The sequence below is a fragment of the Cebus imitator genome, unplaced genomic scaffold (assembly GCF_001604975.1).
Source record: "Cebus imitator isolate Cc_AM_T3 unplaced genomic scaffold, Cebus_imitator-1.0 Scaffold125, whole genome shotgun sequence".
Taxonomy (NCBI): Eukaryota; Metazoa; Chordata; class Mammalia; order Primates; family Cebidae; genus Cebus; species Cebus imitator.
The window spans coordinates 3,666,718-3,679,972 of record NW_016107440.1 but is presented as its reverse complement, the minus strand read 5'-3'; the positions used below and the strand labels follow the sequence as shown (position 1 = coordinate 3,679,972).

Sequence of the window (13,255 nt, the reverse complement as noted above, 5' to 3'; positions counted from 1 at the left end):
GATGGTAATAGCATGGCTAAATATTCATTTGGTATATTTAATTTCTCTCATTTGGGTTGGCATAATTAAAACTATTTTCTGGATCATAAAATTGAAGGGGCTCAGCTTCAACAATGTATACTGGGTCACTACTGCATGCTGATGTGTGTGTGTATATATATCACATTTAATTCTTATAACAAACCTATTGGGAAATTTTGTTATCCACACTTAGATAATTTTAAAATTGGTATCAGAGAAATTAAGTGAGGTCTCAAAGACAGTAAGGAACTAAGAGAATGCTAGACCACTCTTGCCTCCAGATGCTTTTTGATCACATGCACACACACACACACACACACACACACACACACACACACACAGTTTTTTTCTCTCCCAAATATCCTTCTAGCTCTTAGGATTTATTTTTTTCTATTGTTATTTTTGGTATGCCACTTTACTTTAGAAGTAGAATAGCAGTAAAGTTGGGTCTTTTTTGAAGGTAGAGATGTATGCAAGGGGATAAACTTTTGTAAATTTTCACCTCTCTTCAAAACTAGATTAAGACCCTCAGAGAGAGAAAATCAAACCCCATCCTCCCTGGAAAACCTGAGTGTGCTCTGGGGTTCAGGACAAGCCAGATGGGCTTCCACCTAGTGAACAAGGCCCACCTCTCCTAAGCAGCCTGGGGAAGAATCCCCAATTTCAGTCTCCCATTTTGGGGTGGACACATGACAGTGGCAGCTTGGAGGCCAGGTCGTGGGTCCTGTGCCGTCATCTGAAAAATCGTCTCCCCCAAAATGTCCATGTTCCAATCCCTAAAACCTGTGAATGTTACTTTATATGGCAGGAATGTCACAGATGTGGTTAAATAAGGATATCGAGATGGGGGATTATTCTGGATTATTTGGGTGGGCCTTAAATGCTACCATAAGCGTCCTTTTAAGAGAGAGGCAGGATGAGATCAGATGCACAGAAGAAGATGAGGCCGGTGGCTACAGAGGCAGAGACTCAAGTAATGCAGCCACAGGCCATGGATGGTGGCATCCACCAGAAGCTGGAAGACGCAGGGAGGGATTCTTCCCTGGAGCCCCTGGGGGAGCACAACCCAGCTGGCACCCTGATTTTGGTTCAGGGAAATTGACTTTGGGCTTCTGCCCTCTGAAACCATAAGAGAATAAATCCCTGTTGTTTTAAGCCATCCGGTTTGTCGTAATTTGTCATAGTAGCTATAGGATATGAATACAGGGACAAAAAGTAAGAGATTTGGCAAGTTAGTGAAAGGAAGACAGTTTCATGTACCACCCACTGACTTAATCCTACCAAATACTGTTGTATGATCATAATAGTTAGCAATTTTGGTGTCAAGAGAGTTTGCAAGATAGGCTTTAGGGTCAAGCACACCATGGTTAATCCTTCCTCCTAATATACAGCATAGCCTCAAGCTGGCAGCAAGTCCAGAGCCTCCGAATTTGGTCTCTTGGTGACAATAGTGGGTCCATGCAGGGATCAACTTTGAAACGCAAAGAAATATAAAACCATTCTTTGCAATGTTCCTGCACAACAGTAAGATTTCCTGAGTCCCCGTGGTGTTCATCCTAAGTCCCCAGTTCTCTGTTCAAGTTTGAGCCTTATTCAAAGGTTCTGAACTTTAGGCAAGAATCATAGGTTATGTCTTAGATACACTGTGATAATTAGGCTCTCTAATTATAAGTTACAGATGTCTCATGGGAATATGGTGAAATGACTTTGAAAGACCTGATAGACCATGCTAAGGAGTTTAGATTTCATTCCAAACATAGCAGGGATCCCATGGAAGACTTCGACACAGGGAAAGTAAACGACCTGAGTGACACTGATGAAGATCACCCTGCTGCCCTGTGTGGGTGGTCATCATCATGGAGAGGTAACAAGTTCAGTGGTCCAGGAACAGATAATGGTGGCTTAAATTATGAGAGTGGACATGTGAGAGAAGCAGGCACAGTGGAGATGTCTTTTGGGGGTAGAATCTGTTAATGTGATTCCCTGGAGGGAAAAGCAAGGGGAAGGAACGAGTCAGGGATGACTTCTGAGGATCTTGCTGAGTTAGGCAAGTTAAACGATGACCCGATAAAGAAGGTTGCCAATGAGTGGGGAGCGGGGAGGAAGCCATGGGGCTTGTTTACGGTGAGTGACAAGAATCAAACCTTCATTTTTCATGTTGACAAGTAAGTGGAGATAACAAGTAGACAGGTGGCTATTGGGATCTGGAGCCAAGAGGGTAGTTGTGGACCTTAAATCTGAATGTCATTGACAGAGTGTCAATGAGACTAAAAAAAAAAAGGACCGTAGAGATAGCATTCAAACTATGCTAAGAAAAAGGAGCAATGACTGCAGAGGTAGCACAAGTAGGTGGGTTATTCGGTAATGACACCGTCTTCTTCCTTCCTGACTCTCCCTGACGACACACACACACCAGTCAAACCAAAATTTGTCAGGGCTGAACTGGAGAGCGTAGGGAGTCACTAAGTATCTGGCTGGAATCTAGGTGGGAAGAAAATTAAATAATCAAAACTGAACCTTTATTCTAAAAAATGCTAGCTGGAACCCATTTATTATATGCATATTGCTTTCGACCTTTTACCGTGCATATTTTTCTTTAACATGACCCTGCACTAAGTATAAACAGGCACAGAGATGATAGATAATAAATTGCTAGATAGTTGAAATTTAAGACTGTGGCTATATATTGCCGATAGGGATGGACGGATGGACAGACAGACAGACAACACACTAAGAGACTGATAAAGACAACCTTTAAAACACTGTTCTATCTTTGAAACGCAGTGGGGAATTTAACACTGACTCCAAAAACATTTTATTCTTATTAGAATTTAATATACTGTAAAATATATGCAAAGGAAAACACTGCTTTTCTTCTCTCTTTTTTATGAAAGAAATACCTAGAGAAAGCGTTGTGCTTACTGATCACAAAACTTGAAGAGCTGGGAGAAGGAGCTAGGTCATGTGTCTAGGAGAATGCTCTTTAGATTCACTCTTTCACATTTCAAGAAACGTAATTTCTCAGTGGTAAAAGATTTAATTCCTAAAAGAGCTGGAGTCACATTCTCAGGATGGAAGAATCACATGTGAACCACCCTCATCCTACCAGAGGCCACATTCACTTTAGGATATTGGGAAATGTTTCTCAATGAAGGGTTTACTTGGGAGGTAAACTGTCCATATTTGATAATACAAAAACAATGAATAATACCTTAGATGATGTCTTCCAATTAATGCTATAAGCAAAGAATTCCACCAAAGGTTTGAGGAAAAATGTTTTTTTAAAAAATGAGGCTAAGAAAAGATTATGTCTTCTCCTTGAAAGGCAAAAACACTCTCCTACATTTTATGCAGTCTTCAGCTCACCAAAGACATGAAGCAGCTGTCAAATTCTGTGAGCAGAATCCAGCATTTTCAAGGTCAGCGAAGTTCACGTTTCACTCCTCAAGACTCCATCCTCCTCCTTAAGGCTTTCCTGCCTCTTTTAATCTGATTAGAAATTAGCAAACTTCTTCAGCCAGTTTTCCTTCCTTTCCCATAGTTGCTGGTGAGGCTGGTATCCACAACCCAGCCAACTTTGCAGAAAACCACAGTTTCAATGGAAAATCACTTTTGGCTTCTGGCTCCTCAGCAGTACTGCACATCTAATTAGCTCAACAATTGGTCCCTGTGATAAAATCAGCTAATTTTATGTTCAAATGGCTGCTCTGTGGTAAGCAGTACTGTCACTCCAAACTTCACATATAAAGAAGTTGCTGAAGAAGCTGGTTACTAGGGGGTCACTCGGGGCAGGCTACTGAAGACTATTAAATTAGTAACCTAAGTCAACATTATAGTTTGTGGGTAGGGGTCCCACCAGGGCTCAAAGAAAACAAATCTCCCGAATGTAGTGATGGGGCCAGAAATACAAGCCTTTTAAATAGGAAAGCAGTGTATATAAAATGAACAGAATGAGTCATCTACAGAATTTCCCCACTTTTAGAAATCAAATGAAATGTTTTTGACAAGAGTACAGAGTTCTAGACCCTAATCCAGTAGTGTTAAGAAATGACCCTCCTTACCTTAAATACCTCTGTGGTTTGAGGATTTTGTTTCGAGCTACCCTAGATATAAAACACAGCTAAGCCCAGTCCAGGGGTCACCTTTTCAGCTCCCTGCTGTCCTTCCATGAGTGGATAAAGCAATTGGGTAGATCGGCAGTTTTCCTCATTTGTGAATATATTAGAAACTGTATCGCTTTTTAAGGTAAAGGTTAAAGCACAGATCAATCTCTTTATGGTATCAAAGCTAATAACATCACCTCTCACAGGCATATGCAAATTGTTGATTTTGTAATGTGTGTGTGTATTACCGGTTATATCAACTGAATGAACAGTCGGAAATTCACTCAAGCTTCAAAACTAAAAAAGGCCACATAAATACATGAATGCATTCAACTTCATATAAAGACATAGAGAGATACACATCTACAGCTAAACATATGTACATATACAGATAAACATCTAACATCTGTACATGACTTCTGACTTCACTTGTGTAAAATGCTTAACACAGTGGTTGATTAGCATGTAGTAAGTACTCTGTTGGTACTGTTGTTGCTGTTCTAATATTACTATCATTATATAGCTATATGTTAAATACGCACACTATACATAATTATGTTATATAATCTATATAAAAGTACATATTATATCACCATATGATTGTAGCAGGATGCACCCTGCTAAAATTGAACTGTTTTTCTTTCTCGCTTCTATCAGAGGTGCCAGAAAGTCACTCCACCATGGCAAATCATTCCTGAGCCATTGCAGTTGGCTGCCTTCCCTGGACTGGGGAGATGGTGGTACCAGAGGACGCTAATGCACCACCTTAGATCCCTGTGGCTTCATCTGCCTCTTGTTAGGCCAGCCATAGTGCCCAGTTCTGCAAGGAGCCCCCATTCACTTTGTGCAGCTTTCATGCACCTGCACTGCCCAATCTTACACTCAACACCATGTGCCTCTTGTCTCTTGCATCCTGTTCTGGCTCACAGTACCCTGAGCTCACACATGTGCACCCCAGAAGTGCAGAATGAACCTATGGGTGATGGCATTCAATGGAAACATGCTTCCTTATCTTTCACTAAAGGCCTGGTCATTTCATAAGGTTCAAAGAACTGGTTACCAGTGGCAGGGGCTAACTTGTATGGGTTCTACCTCTTTTTCCTCTGCAGTCCCCTGCTCCCTACTTCTGCTCCCTCGAACCATACACCACAGTGAGTCCTCACACAAGCCTCTGGCTTGGGCTCTGCTTTCTGTGGGACTCAGGCTAAGCTAAGATAAAAATCACAGTGGTCACCTGGGCTTGGGTGTCCAGTTAGTCCTAGTGCTCACCAAGACGGGATACACAAAGAGACGCTTTGGTTCCTGAAAAGGAAAACAACCTGACCCTCATACTGTGGTCTCCAGGAAGGAAAAGCTGAGAGCAGTTCCCAGTGCAGCATCTCTGAGGGGCAGGAGGGCCCATGTTCCATGGCTGTCTCATGTTCCATGGCATCCCATGTTCCATGGCGGTCCCATGCTCTTGGGGTAAGCCATAGTGAGAGTAGAGGGCCAGGGATCCAGGCTGACGTGCCCCCACCCCTCTACAATGCACATGCACATGGGCATGAGCACACACACACAGGCTTACCCCTTAATGCTCTCTAATATGGTAGACAACAGCCACATGTGGCCATTTAAATATAAATTTAAATTAAAGATTCAGTTCCTCAGTCACACTAGCCATTGAGGAACTGAGCCAGTGAGCCACTATTTCAAGTGCTTAACAGCCACATGTGGCCAGAGGCCCTCCACTGGACAGTGCAGAGGAGACCCCTGCATCATGGCGGAAAGGAGAGTGGTGTTGGAAGCACTGGTCTAGAGTCACCACTCTGTGTTTTAGTCAATTAGCCGGGATGAAAAACGCTGAACTTTCAACTCATCTCCCAGTGGAATCTAGGGCTAGTTTTATTTATGCAAAACCATAAAAGAGATGTGACAACATTTGTCCCCTGAGTTGGTGATTAAGCAGTTTATATGGGGTAATGTGAGCAGCAATGGCTATCCAGATGCTAAAGGCACAGGAATCCCCAATCTTTATTTTTAAAAAATAGACCCTACTTTTAAAAGCCAAGCAGACACACAGACATGCAGACACACACACATACACATACACTCTTAATTCCCTTATGCTTAGGTACAGAACACCCAGAAAGCTTCTGGTCAGCACAACTGCCTACAAGATTAACCTTTCCAAAACTACAAAAATAATGAAAGAATAATTATAGCAGCTCATTAGTTATGTAATTCCTAAATTTTACCTCCTGTGGATATCACTTATCTAAAATCAATGTGAGTTTCCTTAAAAACAGAGGGTAGAAACTATATTGGGTTAGAAACCGGAAAATCTGGTGGTAAGCAAGCCTCTTCACCACCATATGGAAGGCATTGGCCTTTGAACTGAAAATCTTTACTGCGAACACCAGGATATCATCAGATTTTCAGTATTCTAGAAGGCAGTTAATATGCTTCCAGAATCTCTTGGTATTCCTGTTGGTACCCTAGAGGCCTATGAATCATTACATTAGGCAATTTATAGATGGCGTTGATCATACGTGACTTTTTTAGTACTAATTGTAAACACTGCCTTTGTAATTAAATACAGTGGGATGCAACACAACTGAACCACTTTTTAAAAATTCTTGGTTGGGGATGGTTCTCTATAGTGCCCAGTGCAGTGTCCTGCCTGGTTGGACATTTCCCCTTCCACTGCTCAAGTGGAGGAATTAGTTCCTCAGGTACTAAGCCCTCTTCTGCTTTTTGAGAGAAAGTCTCGCTCTATCGCCCAGGCTGGAGTGCAGTGGCGCGATCTTAGCTCACTGCAACCTCTGTCTCCCGGGCTCAAGCAATTCTCCTGCCTCAGCCTCCTGAGTAGCTGGGATTACAGGCATGCACCACCATGCCTGGCTAATTTTGATATTTTTAGTGGAGACGGGATTTCACCATGCTGCTCAGGCTGGTCCTGAACTCCTGACCTCATGATCCGCCCGCCTTGGCCACCCAAAGTTCTGGGATTACAGGCATGAGCCACTGCACCCGGCCTCTTCTGCTTTTATCTCATCACTTTTTCCAAGTGATCTTGTTAGCAACTGGGGTTTCATTTGCCAAATATAAGTTGATAACTCCCAATAATAATAAGGGTTTCTGTTTATGGGGCATTTACTGTGTGGTAGGCCCTGTGTTTCACAAGCATTAGCCCAGTTAGCAGTCCTAGCAATCCTCCCCGCAAGGCAGAAACAGCCCACAGCTCCTCCCAATAGCTCCTCAGATGCCCATGTCATGGGTGCCTTGTCTGCACTTTCAAAACTCAACTTACCTTCCCCACAAATCTGCCTCTGCTTCTCTATACCTTTGTACAGAAAATCACCAGCCAGAAATCTGGTTAGAATCACCAGCCACGACCTGGACCAGTCCCTCTTATTGACTCTCCACTTCCAGTGAAGTTCCAAGTTCTAGTCTTCCTACTTCCTAAATATCTCTCCATCCCATCCATACTTCCACCATCCTAGACAAAGCTTCCATCATTTCTGGCCTAGAGTCCTATAACAGCTGTCCAACACATCTCCCTACATCCAGTCTTACTTCTCTTTAATTTCAGTTATTTTAAGGTAATTGCTCTGTGTCTTTGAGGATCTGGAAAATGGGGATAATGGGGGGTCTCCCTCATCCTCACAGGTCTACTTGAGTCAAATAGGACATATGGCTTTCTAAGTGGCAGGCACTTGATAATAAATTGCACAGACGACATGTGAATTGAGAAAATTTGATGTGAGAGCCTCCATGTGTAACCACCTGTATAAATGCCCAGGTTAGCCTACCACTGTTAGAAATGCCATTATAAAAAAGGGATAAGAGAAAGAATAAGATATAGATAAAAGCTTTTTAGAATGGAAATATAAGTATATTCAAATTACTGTAAAACTTAGCAGCTTAAAAGAATATTAATTAATTACCTCACAGCTTCTGGGGCACAGCTTGGCTGCATGCCTCATAAGGCTGTAATCAAACTGTCAGGCAGGGCTGCAATCTCATCTGAAGGCTTGACTGGGGTTGAGGGGCTTAGGAGCTCACTCATGTGGTTCTTGGTAGGTTTCTGTCCTTGTCATGTAAGCCTTTGCACAGGGCTGCTTCAGGACATGGCAGCTGGCTTCCCCTACCATCTCAGACAGTGAGAGAGAGCTCTCACAATCAGAGCCACGATCTTTTAATGATCTAGTCTCAGAGTGCTATTCCATCACTGCTGTCATTAATTAGAAGTGAGTTGCTAAATCCAGCACATATTCAAGAGCACTGGGACCCATCCCACAGGCTGCCTAGCACAACCGGCCAAGCAGACATCACAGCCTGAGAGTGAAGTAGGAGGGGCCAAGGAAGAAATGGGCTCTGTCAGCGCCTCCCTCAGGTCTCTCCACTCATCACAGTTGAACTGACTGAGTCACAAGTCTTGCTACTTGCTCATCAGTGGATACTCTTGTTCTAGCCTCCTCTCTGCAATCTCTGTCACCATGTCTGCATGGTGGGTTAAAGGGATAACCCACTCATTCCTGGGGGCTGTTGCATACCTGACTTTTTACACAATTCTGAAATAGAATTAGCTTTGTAGTAGTGTCTAGCTCTACTGTCAAATGCAAATCCACATCAGAAAATATAATGATAAATAAAATCTAAGCATTATCACAAAGTTTAAAAACTAAAGCAACTCAAGCTGTTTTTAAAACAACTGAATCTCTATTGGAAGATTTAAAAAATAGTATACAATAGTGAAAATAATTATCTTGTGATATCATGTATGTATTTCTGAGAGCTACTTTTATTATAATTCAATTTACTGTTATGATAGAGAGAAAGCATTACAGGTTGAATTGTGTCTCCCTCCAAAAGGTATGTTAGAGTCCTAAAACCTCGGAATGTGACCTTCCTTGAAGACTGCGTCTTTACAGAAGTAATTAAGTTTAATGAGGTCATTAGTGATAGCCCTAAGTCAATATGACTAGAGGCAGTGTGAAAACGAGAAGTTTGGACACAAGCACACACACATAAAACTAGGGTGATGTGAATATAAACAGGGAGAAGACCGCCATCTAGAAGCCAAGGAGAGAGGACTGAGACAGATCCTTGCCTCCCAGCATTCAGAAGGTACTAGCCCTGCTGACACCTTGATCTTGGACTTCCAGTCTCCAGAACTGTGAGAAAATAAATATCTGCTGTGATCCTTTGTTGTGACAGCCCTGGAAAACTAATAGAGAGGGAAGAAGAAAGAGGGAGATTCAGACAGAGACAGACACAAAGAGAGAAGGAAAAAGACCTATTTTAACAGGCTGTATCTTCATCAAGATGAGTGATCCTAAAGACAAACACATAAGCGCCTACTCTTTATTGTTTTACATTGAGACAGGGTCTTGCTCTGTCACCCAGGCTGGAGTGTAGTGGTGCAATACAGGTCACTGCAGCCTTGACCTCCGGTGCTCAAACGATCCTCCCACCTCAGCCCCTCAAGTAGCTGGGACTACAGGTGCAGGCCATCATGCCTGGCTAATTTTTGTATTTTTTGTAGAGATGGGGTTTCTTCATATTGCCCAGAACGGTTTCAAACTCCTGGGCTCAAGCATCCTTCTGCCTTGTCTTCCCAAACTGCTGGGATTACAGGCATGAGCCACTGGCCTGGCCCAGGCCTACTCTTAAAACCTCATTTAGCACATATATTGGACAGTGCCTCCACTCCTAGAGGCTGATAGAAATTTCTAAGAGATGCACAAATGAAACACAATTCCACGTGCAAAGCAGCAGACTCCCCTCTAAAATCAGAACCTGGCCCTAGTCACGGTGGCCTGAGCCAGCGGCCAGGTGCCCAGGAGCCCCTACCTTCTGATAGTCCTCTTTGGAGCTCAGGGCTGCCTCCATCTGCTGGGCGGAGGTCGGGTAGATGGCTGAGCGGTACTGAGTGCCGTGGTCGTTGCCCTGGCGCATACCTGGGAAAGTAGAAAACAGAGAGGGTTACCTCGTCACCAGGCAAAAGTGCCAGCATCCAAGTGGCCACAATGCTGAGACACTTTGACACTTTTCATATGGTCTCTGTGCCTGATGTGTTGCTAAGTTCTTAATTTTCTCTTTGCAGCATTTTCTTTAAACAAGCATGAAATGCACCTGTTTTGATTTGCCTGTTTTAATTATAACAAATGTCTTTGAACTCAGGTAAATTTATCACGGGTCTTAGATCAGTCTATATGTTCTATAAATATATACTTTTACATGAAATGTTTAAATAATGATCTCCAATTGTCACGTGTAACGCACTGCGATACACATTATTTCCTTGGGTTCTCAGGAGACACCTGTGTGGAGGGACTCATGATCTCTCCCTTGGCAGATGAGGAAACGAGACAAGGTCTCTGCAAGTTCCTGGTATAGTGCTTGGCACGAGGCAGGAGTTCTACACCTACAACTAAAGTCATCCACCCAACGAACGGAAAGCCTGCAACTTAAAGTCAGCAAAGACCATTTTCCACCTGTCTCAGCAGCTGAAGGTTGGCTGATGGTCAGTTTCTGAGTGTGACAGCCACAGGGTTGCCATAGATCCCCAACGTGTTGTCGTGAAAGTGAACCAGGCACTGAGATTCAGGAATCAGACTCAGTAGCATGTTCCAGCTAGTCACATTTTTAATACAGTCAGGGGAAAGAGACCAGCAGTCGTAAGCAAGTATTAGAGGTGTTACGGGAAAATCTGCGCAGGTTAAAAAAAATACAGGGGTTCAGCAAAGGGGGTGGGTAAGTTCATGTGATCAGTGGAGAAGGGGCCTATGTCTCAAAGGCTGCATCGAGGAAGCAACTCTTGTCTGGCGAGGGCAGCAGGTGGGCACCAAGGGTGAAGGTAGAATAGAGGCAAGGATTGTGGAGCAGTGCGGTGCCTCCAGGGACTTGGAAGGAACTAGTACTGCTTGCAAACGCAGCTGCAACCCAGGCAGCATCTGTGTCAAAGCCCTGATGCCAGCTTCTGAAAAAGATGAGCATGTTACCCTCAAGCCTGATGCCCAAATAAGAAAGATGCTTCACCGGGAAAGATGATTGGAAGCTCAGCAGATTGAAAACCCAGAAGAAAGAACCAACATCAAGGAGCGGCTAGAAATACAAGTGGTCCTCCTTGTCTACCCATTGAATCACAAAACAAATGAAATATTTGACTGTCCTAAATCAATCTAAACAGGCTTTATAATGCTGTTCTGCAGAGGGCAAAATTAACCGAAATTATGTTTTGAGATAGGACAGAAAAATGTTATTGAATGATAGAATAACCCCTATATGTTTTTCCTTTCTCCACAAACAAATATGTTCTCCCCAGCAGAAAGTGTTCTTGTGTGCCGACTGTATGCTCCACACTCTGGAGGCCACAGAAGAATTAGGTCATAATCCCTCGTCTCAAGGAGTAACCAGGACGAGGGACGGAGGGACAGAGGGAGGGAGGGAGGGGGAAGAGTAGTCACGAGCCTGACACTGCACTTCACTGTGCGAGGTCTCTGCCATCGCTTCTTGTTTCATCCTCACATGAGCCCTGTGGAGAAGATATTCTTAACCCTCTTTGACAAAAAGGAAATTGTGGATCAGAGACATTAAGTGACCCACCTGAGGTCACACAGCAGGTAAATGGCTGTCCTGTAATTGAAACCTTGATCTCCCCAGCACCAAAGCCTTTTCTCTTCCAAAATGAATGCATGAGATGTTACAGCAAAATAACCGAGGACAATGGAACAAAGTGCTTCTGGATGTGGGGCACCTGCTGGGGAGGGGGCATCCCAGCCCAGGGCCCAGAAATAAGGACAAGCTTGGAACGTTGTGAGGACTGGGAAGAGGCAGGACAAGGTCTGACAAGGGGCCTGAGGGGTCATGAAGCTGGTGGGTTGGGCATGTAACCACACAGGAATCCTGACAAGTCATGCCAGGGACCAGTGATGCGTGGAAAGATCAGACTCCCAGGAGCTACAGAATTCTCTGGAACCCTCAGTAAGCATAACCATCAACCAATGACCCAGAGCTCCCTTTCATACAGATACAGCAAGTGTTGCAAAGTTCACCGTGCTTTTGAAAAACTAAGAGGAAAAATTATTGACACTATTTGGCTGTCTTTATGTACAAGGAAAGCAAGCTATGGGCTTTCAGTGGTGAGTGGAAAGAGAATTACCAGCTCAGAAACAACATCTTGTGCTTAGAATTCTTCCATAGTACTTTATAAACTGATTAATGAGGACTGGGCTTTGGAGCATTCTTGATGAGGACTGACCTCTTGTCATCTACCAACTGCTTGAGATTTCTCCATCCACCTTCTCCAAAGAACATTTTTAAAGGGACAAATAACCCTGAGACTGCTCTGAGGTTTCTCTCCCTCTTGGAAGAGTCAGAGGAAAACAGAAACGCTTCATCTATAGGGGGCATAAGATGATGACTTCTCTGCTTGGATGGCCTCCCAAGCCTCAGCTCATCTTGGGGTACCAGCCCTGTTTTATCTATCCTGACTGGAGACATGAGAAATAAGTCTAAACATGAGAACTTTAAAGGGAAGTTCATGCTGTGAGTTGTTGCTAGGTGATCATTTTACGAGGTCCCAGGAGTTACCAGCTGATAGTGAACATCAGGACAAGTCAGGACCGACTCCTCAGGGTCTGAAATCACTATCTCTATCTTAGGGAGCTTCGCGGGAGAAATCTCATTAGCAGGACTGTCCATGTTGGCTGAAAATAGAGTGACTTCCACTAGCATAATCTCCATATTCTTCTCTTCTATAGGCTGCCGCTAAGAGAAAATGGATCCTGCCTTATTGTCTGCTGCACCAAAGGCCACCTGCGTGCTGCAGTGGCACAGGAAGACCCCAGGGATGCTGGCATTGGTGAGAGAGCTCACCCAGGTGCTGCTTCAGGGTGGCCTCCTGCCTTCTGCTGGAAAATAGGATCTGTGAAAAAACATGCCATAGTGTCCTGAAGCCCTTCCCACAGGTGGATGAGTCTGTATCCCTTACAGTAATAGATGGCACTTATTATCCAGGTGACCCTTTCTGGTGCACCTAGGCTTTATCTTAGGTGTTTTGAGACAAGCCCTATGAATACGAAACCATCTCACTTTATCTGACGGAGAGGTTAATTCTGTCCATTTTAACTGATAGTTCATTT

General features: G+C 43.7%; 1 protein-coding gene across 6 annotated transcripts in view; it reads right to left on the bottom strand.

Moving 5' to 3' along the window:
• The window catches only part of MSRA (methionine sulfoxide reductase A), a 373,388-nt gene that overhangs the window by 99,742 nt on the left and 260,391 nt on the right, over window positions 1-13,255 (bottom strand). For all 6 annotated transcript variants that reach the window (XM_017540446.2, XM_037742692.1, XM_017540447.2 and 3 more), the window contains one exon: window positions 9,963-10,069. In XM_017540446.2, coding sequence (XP_017395935.1) covers window positions 9,963-10,069 — 107 coding nt within the window. The remainder of the gene's footprint in view (window positions 1-9,962; window positions 10,070-13,255) is intronic.